The following is a 17,396-nucleotide window of genomic DNA, read 5'->3' as shown; positions in this document are numbered from 1 at the left end:
TACCCATGCAAAAACTACTGTTAGTTGCAAGTGTTACTAGTAGTTAAGCGACGAAGAGTGCCTGTGTGGCTTTAAAGATATATCTCGCTACGTCCGACCTTTAGCGTTACGCTTTTGCTGACTACTTAGTGAATACCGTGTGTTTACGGTTCTTTCGAACAACTGGAAACGTACTCGTTTGTTTGTTCTAGTGTGTCCATCGAATGGGGAACTGTTGGGGACTATCAACCAATTGATATTTTGTTATGGTCAGAAGTGACCGAACGAAAAGATATTCCTTGGTATTATTTCTGTTACAGTGCACTTACACGAGGACGTGTAAAGCGCAGAATGGCCGTGTCGGCGCGGCCCAATATTGCTGGCTAATTCCTTGTTGGTGGTCGTCATGGTGTTGTAAGGTGGCAACGTCAATCGAAATAACCTTATATGGAGTCTTAAGGGGAGTCTGATCTTATATACTTTCAATTTGTTGACCCCATCCCATCATGACCTTTTACCATCATTTTATAAAGATGATTAAAACTGCATACGTGTCAATTTTAACCGTTGATCTCTTATGTTTGTTGGCACGTGATTAACGATGAGTACCGATGATATTTTGGATTACTATTTTCATTTAATGTATGTGTCAAAGTAATGTGTGTCGTGCAGCTATTGGCTTATTTAGCCTTAAAAGAAAGTGCTTGCGGCACTAATAACCGCATAGACAAGCACTGCCACGATCATCTGACCAAGATGCTCTGTGGCCAATGATGATGATGATGATGATGATGTCAAAGTTATAATTAATTCATGGATTTATTTCTTTGAAAACTTAAATAGTTCAAATGAATGGTCAGCAGTGGCCGAGTGAAATGCACCCCTCATAAAAGTTTATTAGAACGCCACTGCTTCCGCTGTGGCGAAGCAAGTGGACACCTCCTCAGCTTTCTTTGAGAGCTGCGAGGCAATTTGACAAGGACAAGGACTTTGAGGACGTTCGAATGTACAGGAGTGAGTCTTTGTGTGCGTGCCATGAAAGGGTGCATGAATATTGATGTGTTGATCTAATTGGACCTACTTTCAATGACTGATTTTGACCTTGACTGTAATTTTAGCTTGGAAATGGTCTTTTCTTTGATTTTGACTTTGACACACTGGTGGTGCTAGTTGTCTAGACCACTTTGAGAACGTATGAATGTACGGGTCTCTGTTTATACCGTGGCGGTGTTACCCTGGAGGCCGCTGAGAGAACATACGACGGTATGGGTCTCTGTTTCACGTTGTCATAGTATGCAACCTAAACGGCTTAATTGCGCGCCTATGCTATGAAGGCGTCAAATGACATGCAAACCTTTATGACGTTGAGCCTCTATCACGAATGACACGCAAACTTTTGTTGAGCCTCTGTCTCCAATGACACGCAAACTTTAGTTGAGCCTCTGTCTCCAATGACACGCAAACTTTTGTTGAGCCTCTGTCTCCAATGACACGCAAACTTTGGTTGAGCCTCTGTCTCCAATGGCACGCAAACCTTGGTTGAGCCTCTGTCATCAATGATATGCAAACGTTGGTTGAGCCTCTGTCACCCGGCAGTGTATGGGGAGTGATGGAAATCCGGATTCTGTCATTCACTATGCACTGAATCATATTTTTCAATTCGTGATAAGTCTGAAGCTACTTTTTCTTTTTGTTTTAATATTTTTTATACATTTTTATCTGTGGGCGCCTGAAGTGCACACATGCGCCCATGGTACGTACGAGTAACAAATAAAAGTAAAAGGAAGTTTTATTTTATTTTCTTCAAGATGTATGCTTCAGTCTTATTCACGACGCCGGGCAGAATATTGATATGTTTCCCCACATATGTTTCAGAATACGAGCAACTTCATGCTGGTTCCCTTGGGGAAGATAGACCTGAGGCTAATGACGCGAATGATGGTGCAGCCGAAAGCGTGGATGAAGGTGCAGTCAACGACGTGGATGAAGATGCGGTCGAGCACGCCACGCCGTCAGGAACGGCCGTTTTAGATGTCAATCCTCCTTGCGCCCAACCTGCACCGAGCAGGCTGGCAAGAAGAAGAAGTTAAGACGTCGACTGCGATGACAGACCTTCAGAATTGACATGATTTCCAAATTATCTTCAATGCTGTATTTTTAATAACTTCGTTTTGATATCGTTAAATCATTTATAAAAGTAATGTTTGTAAGCAATAAAACTTGCACGGTTGTATGTCTATGAATTATGTGTTTTTAATGTTTGTCTACCCCTTCTGATCTGTCTTTTAAGATACTTTTTCCTTGTAAATAAATTTTTTACACATACATAAAAACACCCAGAGTTAATCAAACATGTTCAATGCACACAAAACAGAAGTTCGATTTTATAAGTGAAGAGAATAGGGAAAAAGGGTAAAAAAATAAAAGTCGTAATGATAATTTATCCGTAAAGGCCTATATTTATTGATTTATTTATATTTTGTTGACATAATCCATGTGTGCCCGTTTAATCGTCGACAGCCTAGCTCGCGTGCCCAACATAGTATAGTAAGTTCAACTCAGTCGTGCGCGCGGCCCTATGTGTGGGTAACCCTTGTACATATACAGTGACTTTGTGTGCGTGACAAGAGGTACAGTCGGGTACAAATACAGTTATTTAGGGGTTGTATACGGCTGTTTAAAGTACAGTTATTACGTAATTTAGTTTATTTATTTATAATGATTCTGTATCGCTACTTGAAAAATCAAATGATGAATTTTCGGATTCGCTACTTTCACCAATGTTAATTATAAATTCTGACTCCATGTCAAAATGTCTATAGTATTCTTCTTTTTTCTTTTGTACATGTCGACAAGTATTACCCAACATCCCTTCATCAATTTGACTTAAATGTTCATTTATGAGTTTCATTATTTCCGTCTTATTTTGGTCGACATTATGCGAAGCAATATATATTTTTTTAATTCCCCACACATTTTGTTTCCATTATTATACTAAATTATAGGTCTTTTTACATTCTTAGTTCACACATTTATTTATTGTCCGCGTACCCCGAGCTAGAAAATATGTAAGGAGTATTTAATTCATCTTAGATATTTCACTTCATTTATTTCTTAGATACTGTCAATGTCAATTTGAAAAGCCGTATGAGAAAATAATGATAAACTGTAAAATGTAATAATAAAAAGCTTTGAATGTTGTTTCATTTTTTTGAAACGCTACCTGACTCCTTAAAACATTTTCTCCGTGAAGAACTAGACATTTTCGTAAACGACTGTACCCATAACAAAAAGTGATAAGAACACGTCATGCTCGGACGACGTCACTGTCACACGAATGAAAGTTGTATATTTACAAGCTGACGCACACATAGGGCCGCGCGCAAATCTGAGTTGAACTATCTATACCCTAACCGCGACAGTTTCACATTTACATACTGCTTTATGATAACCTCTTTGTAAAGTATGCTCTCCTAGTACTTTTACAAGACTTTCGTAAATACCGTGACGTTGTAACGGTTTCCAATATTCTATCCATCTGTTGTTTGGTTACTACAGATAGGAATGTGAAAGTACTTGTATTTCAAAATTCTATCTCTAGTTAGCAAATTGACAGATTTGTAGAATATTGGAAATGGCCGTGTGACTGTTTAAAATAACAAGGTTTTTAATACCAATTAATTATATCTACAGTTTTATTTTCAAAATTATATCAGTGATTTCTCAATGGAATGTTATCCAGTAAAATAAAAAATGCTGCAAAATTATTATAAATACTCAAATAATACAATTATGTAATATAATATTAGTTGATCAATAAAAATTATATAAAACAAATATGTAGGAACAAGAACACACTGAAAAAAGTTTTTGAGAAGACAAAGCGTGTAATTTTTTCACTCCTCAAATAACTTGGCTAAATAAATTGCACCATTTAACTATAACGATAACCAAACCATAACCAGCCGTATACTTGCCGCGCATTGCTCACATCGACGATTCGACAACTAAAAATGGTTCGGTTATCGATATAGTGAAATTTTGCAACTCAATGTCATTAAAACAATGTATATTTTTACGATAAAACACATAAATAAAGACAAATATTATGTACAATATTTATTTATATTACTAATTGGTCAAGTGTGAGTCGAGACCACGACAAATCGTAGTTTCTGTATAAGGAACATTTAGATAACCTTCTATCAGATAAGCAGTTGCTTCTTGTAAAGCACTGGTACTCAGCTGCATCCGGTTAGACTGGAAGCCGACCCCAACATAGTTGGGAAAAGGCTCGGCAGGTAATGTACATACCTTAGATTTTTTTGCGAAGCCTGTCCGTCAATCAAGGTTGATTAATAATTTCAGCAACTATTGTAATAGTTAATATTATAACAATAATTAAAAAAGAAACAGTTTCACCCGACTGAATCAAAAAGAGTTGCTTTTTACGCGTTTTTAAGTTAAAATTTTTTGTAAAGTTAATTTGAATGACTTGAAATGTAAAATACATTTTTCATACACTCTATCACGCTTCTAAATCTAAATGGGTAAGCATAGACGTTTTCGAGTCCCATTTAGCGTTCCCATACAATAATTATTTTACTTATAAACTTTATTTATATCTAAGACGATACAAATTATTTTTCTCACATTGTAAAATGACAAGTATTTAACATTTTTTTCAAAAACATTCAAATTAACTTTTTTTACGTCATACATTTATTTGGTGGTAAATAAAGAAAAAGTACTAGGAGAGCATAACACAAGAAGAGGTCTTAAGACACTTTTTATATGAGAGGATTTGTTCTAATCCTGAAGGACAATTCTAATTTTGAAATTCTTTAGTTTTTTCTTCTTAATCTGATTTATTTTTCAATACTCAATCCAAAGTATTAATAGAGCTATTTGATTGGTTGAATAAAATTAAAAGTACCTATAAACATTTAAAAATTAGAATTGTTCTTCAAGCTTACAAATAGGTTTATTCGAAGTAAAGTTGACAATTCTGAGTCAACTCACACACTTCTTTAGACTGATTTAGCGTACTTTTTGCTTTTTTCTGCCAAATTCAGCACTTACGTTCAAAATAACTGAATTTTAGCTTTATCATGTGAAAATTATTCTATCTATCAATCAATAAATAAATAAAATTTCAGTGCATACAATTTCAATAACACATTTTGCAGCTAAAGTTATTAAAATTAACTTATGCTACTTATATTTTTTGAAAATTAATCTTTAATTTTTAAAAGAGCAGCTACATAAAACTTGATAAATAAAATATTTGAAGTCTGTAATTTATAGTAAAAAACAACTTTCAACAACAGAAAAAGTACTAGGAGAGCATAACTCTTGAAGAGGTTTTAAAACAACAGGCGGCTCCGGCTCACGCCGGGAACTCGAGACGCGAGAACATGATAGGTCGTCTCTTTCTCGCAGTCATGTCTTCATATATTTTCGCTTCTCGACATGAGGATGTTCTTAAAAACCTGCTATCTAAAGTAAAGTACGTGTAACTTCAGTTATTTTGAACATGAGGGTTGCAGCACAGGGCGGCCGGGCGTCAGTGGTTGGGCGGCGTCTTGGCGGGCGAGGCGGGCGGCGGCGCGGTCCAGTCGTCAGCTCCCTCGTACTGAGTGTTCTCCAGTCGCGTGATGAGCCGCTCGTCTTCGTCGCCGAACTCGCCCCCCATGAGGGATGGCTCGCCTACCACCATCACGTCCTGGGGATGACGAAAATATGTAAGTTTGTGTGTATTTGTCACAAATTAAAGTATGGGTCGATCTGTCCCGCTTCTTTACACGTCATAGGCATAAGTTGCTCTTTGTCTTGTGCGAATGAAACAGATGCTATCGCGTTGTCTATAGTTTTCTCTTTCTACGGTATAAGGGCAGGAGGAGGATGAGGATTGAGGAGGTATATTATTATTTACGATGTAGTTACCTGTGATGACCTTTTCTAAGTTTGTATGTTGTACAAGTATAACTTAACACCAACGACTGTGTTTCGGATGGCACGTTAAACTGCAGGGTCGGCTATCATTGAACATCCTTGGTCGTTACGGGTAGTCAGAAGCCAGTCAGTCTGACACCAGTCTAACAAAGAGGTATTGGGTTGCTCGGGTAACGGGGGTCAGATAGGGCAGTCGCTTCTTGTAAAGCACTGGTACTCAGCTGCATGGGGTTAGACTGGAAGCCGAAGCTATAAGGCTCGGAGGATGATGGTATCAGGGCAGCAGGATGATGAGGAGGTGTATTTATTAAGTGTTGTAGTTACCTGTGATGCAAGGCTGAAGTTGGGTCCGGGCGAGCGTTTCTTGGCGGGCGCGGGCGGCGCGGCGTTGGGGCCGCCGCTGCCCTTGCGTTTGCGTCGCTTGCTGGCTGGACGCTGAGACTCTGCGACGGAAATAATTGTGTTAATATCAAGTTTTAAACATATCACTGTTAACTGTGTGTTGTGTAGTAGTTTTAGTAGGTTTCAGTCTCGTCCTTAGGGAAGTTCTTCTAGTATATTGATAAAAATTACCCTATACGTTTATGCTAAATGTCTGCCAAGTTTCATCAATATCCATGCTGTGGTTGTAGCGTGAACGAGTCACAAACATCTTTACAAACATTCTTATCCTTACAAATATTTTAAGAGTTTATCTGTTAAGCAATAATCTCAGGAATTTCTGAACCTATATTATATTTGAAAAATCTTCCAGTGTTAGTCACTTTACATTTACCCATTTATCCTGGCTATATCAGCCAGGCTGAACGCCCATGTCAGAATTTTTGTAGGACAGATAATCGGACCGATTTTTTGTGCGTTGCACTTTTTAAGCTTTCAGTGAGTTTTCCTGCAAAAAATCGGTAACCGATTTATCGGATGTTGGCGAGCAACCGTATGCTGGTGGTACTAGGGTACCAGGGTACTAGGCGAACAGTACTGACCAGGAGGTGCGACCATGCGCTGCCACTTCTGGAAGAGCGTGGTCTTGAGGCAGTCGCGTGGCGACAGCGCGTACGCCTTGTGTCGCGACATCAGCTCCTGCATCGGCTCTAGGATCACGCATAACTGGAATATACACAAAGAATTACATATTAGATTTATTTTTGTCGCAGTTAATGACACGATTAATGGCGAGATTTCACCGGCGTGCGGCAATGTAAGACACGCAAATCTATCCTCTGGTGTACTAGCTCAGAGCAAACAGTAAAGTTGCGAGCGAATATTCTAAAATGTCCGCGAAACCGTAACCTTTGTGCGTGAACAATACCAAATATGCTAGCTGTGGACTTGCGCCAACGCGACGCAACACATTTTTGTACGTTACACTATCAGTCCTGTTTGTGATCTCTCTCCCTGATAGTCACTGAAGATCATGAGAGTGAAAGAATAGAAACCTTACCGCTAATAATCGCAAACTTTCCCCGACTGTTAGCGATTAGTGTCCCCAAAAGTCATAGAAACCCATCTTTAAGGACTTTAAAAGCTGGTCCAGGACTTGTCGAGTGGTTCCTTGCTAGCTGATTTTAGTGACGCAGTGCCAATTTAATATGTCCTACGTAGGCATGTCTCTACTAGTGAGAAGTATTTCAGTGGCCTTAATTATGTATTATTCCACGTACCCTAAGATAGTTAAGCGTGGAGTTGGTGATGCCCTGGCGCGTGATGTTCTTGGCGAGCGCGTCGAGCGCGGCGTGGTCGGGCGGGTGCACGGCGGCGCGCGGGATCAGCTCGCGGTGCGCCCGCACGGCCAGGTGCCAGGTCTTGATGCGCATCAGGTCGTCGAACGTGAACTCCAGGATCAGACGCCCTTCTGTGCATACCTGGGGAAGTTAAGAAGTACACCGGTTAAGTATGAATAGGCTCAATATCATCAAGTACTAGGAGAGCATGAACTTGAAGAACTTATAGCAAGTTCAGGTAAGTAAGTGGTATTGAAAATAACAGCTGCAACTTTAGCTGCAATAAAATATTGTTGGCAGTTTCACCAGTTAATCTCTGATAGCCTATCAGGAACTTATCTGAGAGATAAACTGTAACTTTTTCACAGGTCTCGGATAGCCATATCTGGCAGCTACGGTTGTGTTGTGGAAGGATTCCTTGGGCTGCCACATCGTGTACTAGGCTAACATGACTCGTGAAGAGATGAACGCAACTAACTTACTTTACCTGATCGATGCTCTTTTATATTATGTTTTATGTTTATATACATTTTGTATATAGTATTTTATTTTTAGTTTTGTATAAAGATAAGTAGCTTAAGTTTGTATATATGTATAGTGTGTACATTAATAATTCAATAAAAATATATAAGAAGACTTTAGTACAATAAACATAGGTTTCCCATGGTGCGTGACCATGGTACAGTGGTCGCAGTCTAGAGTGATGCTTGTGTTGTGGAAGGATTCCTTGGGCTGAATCATCGTGTACTAGGCTAGCATGACTCGTGAGGAGATGAACGCAACTTACTTTAGTAAACATAGGTTTCCCATGGTGCGTGACCATGGTACAGTGGTCGCAGTCTAGAGTGATGCTTGTGTTGTGGAAGGATTCCTTGGGCTGCCGCATCGTGTACTAGGCTAGCATGACACGTGAAGAGATGAACGCAACTTACTTTAGTAAACATAGGTTTCCCATGGTGCGTGACCATGGTACAATGGTCGCAGTCTAGAGTGATGCTTGTGTTGTGGAAGGATTCCTTGGGCTGCCTCATCGTGTAGTAAAGTTCGGAGACTCCGCCCTCGTATATACTACGAAAGTACCGCGGTATCAACGTCCTTCCTATTGCTGGAATGAGAAAAAAGGAAAGATTAGTATCTCATAGCTTTCACACTAGCGGATTTTCCGCTCGGTTTAGATTGGCGATGGCGAGCTGAAGATGCCTAAACCGCGAAATATTATTTTAATATTTTACGTTTGAAATAAGAAAGTAGATATTGCTCTTAATCTTATAATTTGATGAAATACCATTTGATTAGGAGTAACCAAAAAATTTAAAAAAAAAAACATAGTAATATTTAGGCCCGATAGATGGCGCCACTGTCTACATTTTAATATTCTGTAGATATTTTCTGAGCGCAGAACTACCAGGAGCCTATGAAACGTAAGGAGGTGCCACTTACTGTATCTCTTAGGTCCATCTTCTAAACAGAATGTGAGGGTCAACGTCGCGTCGTCCTCGAAGAACTCTGTCGCGAACGCGTCCCACCACAGGTTATCTGAGTCCTGGAATTTGGTAAGAACATCTTTAGTTTTATGTTTCTAGTACTATGAGGGAAGTTTGAAGTGTAATTTTAATTTAAACTATAGTTATCGGCACGAATCTTGAGCTCTGACCTACATCTGCGCAGAAGTGATTTATTTGCAAAGAACCAATCCCGAGTGACGGCTGTGACGCGATGTACTGCAGGCCACACCGCTTTAGCCCTCCCCCGCGCCTCACTTCATACCACAAAAGGGACCCAATAAATTCTGCGCAGGTGAAGGTCAGAGCTCAAGATTCGTGCCGATAACTATAAATAAATAGATTTTTTTCAATAGATACGCCTTGGTAAGACTGGTTATCAGACTTTCTGGCACTCAGTCTTGCTTGATTTCTTTGGGAGACCGATTCATGTTCTGGCCTTTCCACGGTTTGCTTAACTTGTACATAGAATATCATTTGAACAACTTTGGCAGTCTTTACGGGCATTTAGAAGCCAGAAAGTCTGATAGGCAGTCTTACCACGGTGTATCGGTTGATAACTAGTTTGAGGAGGTCAGATAGGCACTCTGTCCGTGAAAAGACTGGAACTCAGTCGCTTCAGGTCAGACTGGAAGTCGACCCCAACATAGTTGGAAAAAGTCTAGGCAGATGATGATGACCTGCATTGACCCATGTTCTGGCCTTACTAAGGTTTGCTTATCTTAGATATAATATAGAATACCAACCTCTGTCCTCTGCTGTAACCGTTTGTTGAGTTCATATACTCTGTAATCTGGCTGACCAAAGTATGGAGCGTGCCGCCTGAAACAGATGGAAAATGAACTTTAAAATACAATACATAAGGTCTAATTTAGTCTGGCTGTAACATTGATAGGTAAAGGAGTATTGATCACCATGTGCTCAAGGCAGATTGGCAAATTCAGATATGCTTCATAGGATGTTAATTTTGTGCAAGCAAAATAAATATAGGACTAAATGTAAGACATATACATCTAATTCAAATGCAGGCTGAAAATCAGAACTTTTTCAACGTCTAATATTACATAAACACAGCCCTTATAGTCCTTTCGCACTAGCGGATTTCCGACTCGGTTGTTCCGCAGATCGTGCGTGCGTTCTTGAAAACATATTTTGAAAACACCAGCCTACCTACGCAACAATCTCTACCAGCTCTCAGGCTGTGATTACTACGTTCCTAAACACATAAGAGTTTTGTCATACTAGCGGATTTTATGCTTGGTTTTTCGCTCGTTTCACGAGTACACTTGCGACATTCAAAAAACTTTTGCTGGGGAGTTAGTTGCGCCACTTCTTCTTCCCAGCAAAAACACATAGGAAGTGGTGAAGGGCGGGCGTTTTGGGGGCTGTCTTTTGTTAATTTGACCTTCAAAAAGTGCTGATTTTCAGCCTACTTTGAATTAATGACTTTATCTTTTATCTTTATTACTGAAAACTATCGGTAAAAAAACAACTAAAACCACCCGACAGTATTTTTGCGGCACGTATAAAAACCGACCATAATCAAAGCGCGATAAAATCTTCCAGTATGAAAGCCTCCTCCAATTCACGCTTCAAATAACAAAACAATGTTTATTCAGAGTATTTCAGAGCCATGACATCACAGGTATGACGTCACTCTCGAAGCCGCGCGTCAAACGGAGGCGGACGAGAAAAACAATCGCATTTGTACGAGTTTTCTTGATAATGACTTACGTTCTGAGAAATCAACCCTTACTTATGTATACTAGAAGTATGTGTATTGTGGAAATTAGCTTTCGTCAAGGGTTTATGCCGTGTCCAGTTGTCACATTCCTTGATAAAATAATAGACTAGATAGTTCTGGTGAAAGAATTTTTCAAATCAGAATAGTTCTTTCAAAAATTGGGGCGTTTGAGCAAATTCAGCTTGGGGCATGGTTCCTGAGATTTGGGGGGTCCAAGCGAGCGAAGACAATACTTCCCGTACCCTGGTAAAATACTGGTACTGGCTCCTTGTAAAGCACTGGTACTCAGCTACACCCGGTTAGACTGGAAGCCGACCCCAACATAGTTGGGAAAAAGGATCGGAGGATGGATGATGACCCTGGTAAAATATAGCCTATGTGCACAACCATGTTTTATTCTGTAGACTGCCGAGTTTTATGAAAATCCATTCATCCATTAGCGGGTGAAGAAGCAACGAACATACACACACACTCACGAATTTCGCCTTGTTTAGAAAAAAATACTTTAAACACTGGATTAGCCCATCAGATAAAATATAAATTTTATAGCCTCGCAGCGTAGCATCTTGGACGCTATATTTTTTTAAAGTTTCGAGGGCGTTGGCCTTTAATCAGCTGATGTTCTGATCCTAGCATTTCCTAATCTGGTATATTAGGGGTCGGCTTTCAGTCTAACTGGATGCAGCTGAGTACCAGTGTTTTACATGGAGCGACTGCCTATCTGACCTCGTCGGCCCAGTTACTTGGGTAATTAATTCTACAATGGTGGTGGTCAGTAGTCAGACTTACTGGCTTTTGACTACTCGTAACGACTGCCAAAGGTATGCAAATGATGTAATACGAAAAATATGACTCCTCCTCTTTCAGCAGTCAAGTAAAAACTATGAATGTAAAGAGGATTTCGATATCGGATACTTATCGCGACTTACAATTTGATAAACAAAAAACAAGTTTGTTTATTTCTCGTTTGTTTGTAAACAAAACATTGTTAAAATAAAAATATCCGAAACTGATGAACACCGATAGGGGGACGTTTCAGATTATTTACTGAGAATAAAATTGATGAAAGTACCAGGACAGCATTAGGCCTGAAGAGCTTTATCAAACTTTAGAAGCTACAGAGAAAAGCAGTTGAAGACGTGGAGAGCTCAAATACGCCCATTTGGGCTAGAAGAAGTCGTGATTCATCATCTGCCTAGCCTGTTCATAAAAACCGTATTAATTTTAACAGCAGAAGAATAAAATAAATAGCAGAAGAAACATAATTTTCCTTAATCCCGGAAGAATTTCATCAAGATAAGTACTAGGCAAACATGAAACGCGAGAGATTCTCGTGATGATAGTAACTTTAAAAGGCTGACTGATAACGTTCTTTAATTTTGGGACAAGATAACAGAATTAGATATGTTCCTAGAAATTATAAAAGACAGATAGCAAGATTTGTTTGGTCACTAAGTACTATGTAGTTCATCAGAATTATCAGATTTTTCTATGCGTTCCCAGAGGGAATTGCATTTGCTAATTTCTAATGCGTTCAAAATTCTTTAACACAGGCAGTGCTACTTTGCCGTTCTGAAATTGGCTCCTTTTGAGTGTATAACAGTCTACTTCAAAAAAAAAAACTATTGCCCTTCAGACAGGCAAAGTTATTTGACGAGAGAAATCGTTTTGGTCTCTACGTCTACTGCCGAACAGTTGCCGGACTCACCAAAACGTGCCAAGACATTACCAAATATCAGACTTACGGAGAAATAAACGTGATAATATGCGATATCCAAGGAAATAAACAATTTGTCAACACATCAAGCAATTAATTATGAATACGTTTGCAAGAATTCGCTGCCACTGCAAGGTTGCAAGGCAATTAAAATTAAAATTGTCAAATCAATTTTCTAGACGTGCTCAAATGCATTTTTTTTATAGTTTGAACTCAAAATTCAGTCAAGATTTTTCACGATAATCTTGCTCTACTTATATCATAATTTTCAGAGAAAATTGTCATCATCTGGATAGCCTTTTCCCAACTATGTTGGGGTCGGCTTCCAGTCTAACCGGGATGCAGCTGAGTACCAGTGTTTAACAAGGAGCGACTGCCTATCTGACCTACTCAACCCAGTTACCCGGGCACACCAAATACCCCCTGTATAGTTTTATAAATTATGCACTTGCATTTTAGCGCAATCGGCTGCAAGCGTGCTTAACGCAGTCAAATGACCAACTTTCCAATGCTACGTAGAGTTTCTAACGCAACTTGGCATATTTTTCAGAAAGATATTTTTATTTTTATGACGTAGAAAATAGCTGCAACTGACAGAATTCAGAACCCCTTTCACTTTTTATGTCGGTTAAAACAGGTGGTTGGAGATGAAGTTAACCAGGGTCCTATACAAATGAGGAGGTGATTTGTAAACTAGGAAGTGTACAATCCGCAAATCCAGGAGGATTGCAATAACTTATCTATCTAGAGATGTTCTTCAGATTGGAATCTGACATAATTTATACGGGGATAAGTAAGAAAATCAAAAGATAGATAGGTAATTGAAATCCGCAGTTGGCTTCTTCATTTTGATTGATAGATTCGCTTTCTTATTTCTACCAAAGTACCAGGCGCCCATAAGACGCGAAGAGCTTTACCTAAAATATGGCTCCGGCATAGGGTGGTACATCGGCGGCGGCGGCGCGAACTCATGGTACTGTATGTGCGTCGGGTGGTGCGGCGAGAGATGGTGGCCGTATTCTCGGTACTCGCCCTCGCCGCCAAGCGAGCCCAGGGCTACCGGCATGTAGGCCACTTTGTCACCGCGCCATCATCGCGTCACTTGTGGCTGACTGTTTGACGGATATGCGCTCCTGGTAGCGAGCGGTAATTTCTTCACTGAGTTTTTTAACACTTTCAAATGTTTTATTTAATTTTTTTATCACTTTTTTGCGTCTTGAGACTTAATTGTTAGTATTTTTAATAAATAGAATTTTAATTTTAAAATTATAGTTCGCAATAAATATTTAAGCACTAACTTTGGGCACTTTGGTTTTAGTAACACAATTTATTTAAATAAAACTAAAATTATTTCTTCTTCACTTCTGAAAATAGGCTAAACCTATAAAAATACTATTCTAAGCGTAGCTTTCAAGAATTTACTACGCGCAACGCATCACCAAGAGCGACTGATAAAGCATTTCAAATTTTTCGCGCGGGATGTGTCATAGTACCGTGAAACGTCCTAAATCCTTTATATACTTTACGTTGCCACGCGAATTTGGGCTTTATCGCGTGGCAGTAGAGGCGATAAGCGTGAACGGTGCTGGGCACGGCAGGCGGAGCGGCAACGTCGCGTCAGCTGGCTGTGCTACTAGCGAGACGCGTTCGAAAAGGTCAACATCGGTTACTATTTTTTTTTCATCCCACCGGCTATTTTCGTTGGCTTTGTTTGTTTTTTTATCATTGATATATTGATTTTTAGGACCGGAATGTGGATTGGAAATTTTAGTTTAAAACCACCGGCAACATGTTACGGTTGACGCGTCGAATATCGATTTACACCAACAAGAAAGTATATTGAATTTCATAATAGACTGCATACGGCTAACGGCATTGTTTCCGGCGCGTTGTTTATATCGCTAAAACAGGTTTATTAACGCAAAACGAGGCTAATTATCTCCATATATTATTCGCCAGTCGAAAATTATCATATAAAATAATTTATTCAAGTAAAAATTAAATAATAAAAGAGTATTGTTTTCACCGCGGCAAGGCCTCGGAACGCACGCGACGTTGCCGCTCAGCACGTTCGCGCCATACTTTTTACTGTTTCTTAGCACATAGAAACGCTCATTACGCTGGCACGCACACAGACACAGCTTATATTGTTGTATCCGCGGTACATAGTGCAAGATGGTATATAATGTACATTCCGCGACGGTAGATATGTAGGTAAACTACGTCGCTGTACAAATCAAACATCGCGTCTATAAATAAAATGCAAACGTGTCCGTGAAACGCGCGCATCTCCCGATTGTTTGGGAAAATGATCAAATTCGAAAATGGCGGGCGGAACGTCATAGTGACGTGTAATGATTTTTTTTGCAAACGGACGCGGGCTAATCGAGTGCGAGCGCATGGGAAAGTTTCGAAAATCGAATTGGGAAAATTACATTTCGGAAAATTGGGAAAATCTATTGTTATTTTTTGTAATGTTTTTGTTTTTTTTTTTATATAAATTGTGTGCCAGTCTTGAATTTAATGGATTTTTTTATTACTTTTCCGTCAGTAAAAAGCTATTTTTTTACGTAATTGACGCCAAAAAAATCGTCAAAACCCGGCGAGGACATCTTCAAAACAGTCGAACAAAAACCTCATTGTGAAGCGAATCATAAAAACTACAATTCACACAATTGTCGAATCGCAAACCCAAGGATGTTGCCTTGAAGCGTTATCTAGATACACTGATAACAACACCAAACAACGCGCTGTACACAAGAAAATAGCGTTCGCGGCCATAAAACAATAAAACATTACTTTTACAAAAAACTACGTCGGCTAGAATCCGAGGTGCCGTCAAATGTGTGTCACAACGAGTCAATGACTTCACAGTACTAACACGTAAACTTAAACACGTGTGTCAAAGAAAATTGCCCTGAAAATCGAATAATCGGACATCGCGACGAGCGACGCCCGACACGGCTACAACACTAATAAGAACGCGTTTAAAATCCTATCAATCGATTGGAGAAAAAAATATTGTAGTATTACAAAGCGATTCCAAATTTGAATGCACACTAGCTAGTTACGCGGCGTACTGCACCTATGTAAAGTACATAGGTAGAACTGTGCCGCTCTGACGGGTGACGGACTGTCATCGCTCGGCTGTTTCCGTGAGCTGTCGGCGGCCGCTCGGGTAGCGTCGGCAGGCGCGTTCGGATATACGATTAGATTATGTCAAAATGATTAAGAGAAACCGGTTTTAAGTTATAGTTAGGTCAATCACTTGGGCCGGTTATAGTTTACAATGGCTGACTAGTTTTGGCCTACAAGTGTTTCCGCGATCGCAGCCAGACAGATTGATGTATTTGCAAGTGCGATGCATTCTTGACTGTTTCGAACAGGTTTCTTGAACTCTAAACGTCTGTAGTACATGTTAGAGTATAGTTAGAATGCTCTGCAGCTTTATGAATGCCTGGTGTTTCTGTGCGCATGTCTTGTGGCATATGACATATTTTAGAGATGAAAATGGCGCCGAGTTTTAGAGTTTTCGTGCGTGGTGATGAGTCTTGATTGGTCATCTATCACGCTTTTTCAAGGTGAAGGTGATTTTAGGCCTTTAGTTTAGGTTTTCAAGCGATGTTTTCCTGTACTGATTTTCAATGGTGTCTCGAAATAAACTTGCGAGGACATGACATTGAAAAATGTTACGGATACTTCATATTTGGCTAATTTAGAAGAACCTTTTCCCAAACTATGGGGTCAGTCAGAGTAACCAGTATTTTACATGGAGAGACCAAGAGACTGCATATCTGATCTCCTCAGCCTGGACAATTCAACATCCATTGAAAGACCGATTGTCAGTCAGATTTCAAAGTAGAAGGCTGCCAAAGAGGTTCAAATGATTCTAGACCATACTGCCATATTCGGTTACATGTCAATGCGGAAGCTAGGATGTTCTGCTCTCCAGTGGCTGATATAGCCAATTCTCTTAGTAACGTGCTGTGCGTGCTCCCCACATTGGGTGTATGTCAGCATATCATCAATGTAATTGGGAGAACAACATGTTCCCTAGATATAAGGCACCTGCAAGCCTGGGCACCAAATTATCATTTTCGCACTGGACAAAACAGTTGCTAGCAGTCAACTTCAGGCATGCAAAGCAGGGCTGCGGGCTTTCGAACAACGAAAGAGATACCGCGGCCCTGGTACATAAAAGGCCTATGACGGAACACGACGGTTTTTAGTCAGTAAGAGTCTGACACTCCCTCACCGCGCGTAACCCACAGCGGGAGGGGTCATTTGATGATTTTTGACGTCGTTAAAAAAAAAAGGCTTGCGAAGCAAAGTTATTCCATTAGAACCTAAAACTGTCTGTCTTGTTGCAGAGGAGTAAAATCAGAACTACAAGTCTTTGCCTTCAGCTAAATATGACAATGATTTGCACAATGCGTCTGCAGTCTGTATGCAGCTGAGCAGCGACAGTGTCAGTGAAGCGTCAAGCCGTCACACTTTCACCAGCTTTCTCACTATTGTTGCACAAATCACTTTTATATTATACATGGACGGTCATTGAAGGATTTGGAGCACCAACACTGCAGAGTTAGTATAATTCTCGCCAAGCGCCATGTCTCCAAGGAACGAAGGTTAGATAGACAGGCGCTCCATGTAGCACACTGGTACTCAGCTGTATCTGGTAAGACTGGAAGTCGACCCCATCATATAGGTAGTTGGGAAAAGGCTACGCAGATGACGGTAATACGATGTGCGAGTCGATATGGCTAGAAAGAATGTTA

General features: G+C 40.0%; 1 protein-coding gene across 1 annotated transcript in view; it reads right to left on the bottom strand.

The window, feature by feature from the left end:
* Positions 1-2,412: 2,412 nt before the first annotated feature.
* LOC110380106 (LIM domain-binding protein 2) overlaps positions 2,413-17,396 on the bottom strand; it is a 48,921-nt gene continuing 33,937 nt past the window's right edge. Inside the window, exons 3-9 of the mRNA XM_064042850.1 lie at positions 9,904-9,979; positions 9,096-9,198; positions 8,588-8,760; positions 7,596-7,796; positions 6,918-7,041; positions 6,259-6,377; positions 2,413-5,704 (exon numbers count right to left, since the gene is read on the bottom strand). Coding sequence (XP_063898920.1) covers positions 5,546-5,704; positions 6,259-6,377; positions 6,918-7,041; positions 7,596-7,796; positions 8,588-8,760; positions 9,096-9,198; positions 9,904-9,979 — 955 coding nt within the window. The 3' untranslated portion in view covers positions 2,413-5,545. The remainder of the gene's footprint in view (positions 5,705-6,258; positions 6,378-6,917; positions 7,042-7,595; positions 7,797-8,587; positions 8,761-9,095; positions 9,199-9,903; positions 9,980-17,396) is intronic.

This window comes from Helicoverpa armigera, chromosome 30 (genome assembly GCF_030705265.1).
Source record: "Helicoverpa armigera isolate CAAS_96S chromosome 30, ASM3070526v1, whole genome shotgun sequence".
NCBI lineage: Eukaryota > Metazoa > Arthropoda > Insecta > Lepidoptera > Noctuidae > Helicoverpa > Helicoverpa armigera.
The sequence above is the reverse complement of the archived record's forward strand: the minus strand, read 5'-3'. Positions and strand labels throughout refer to the sequence as shown.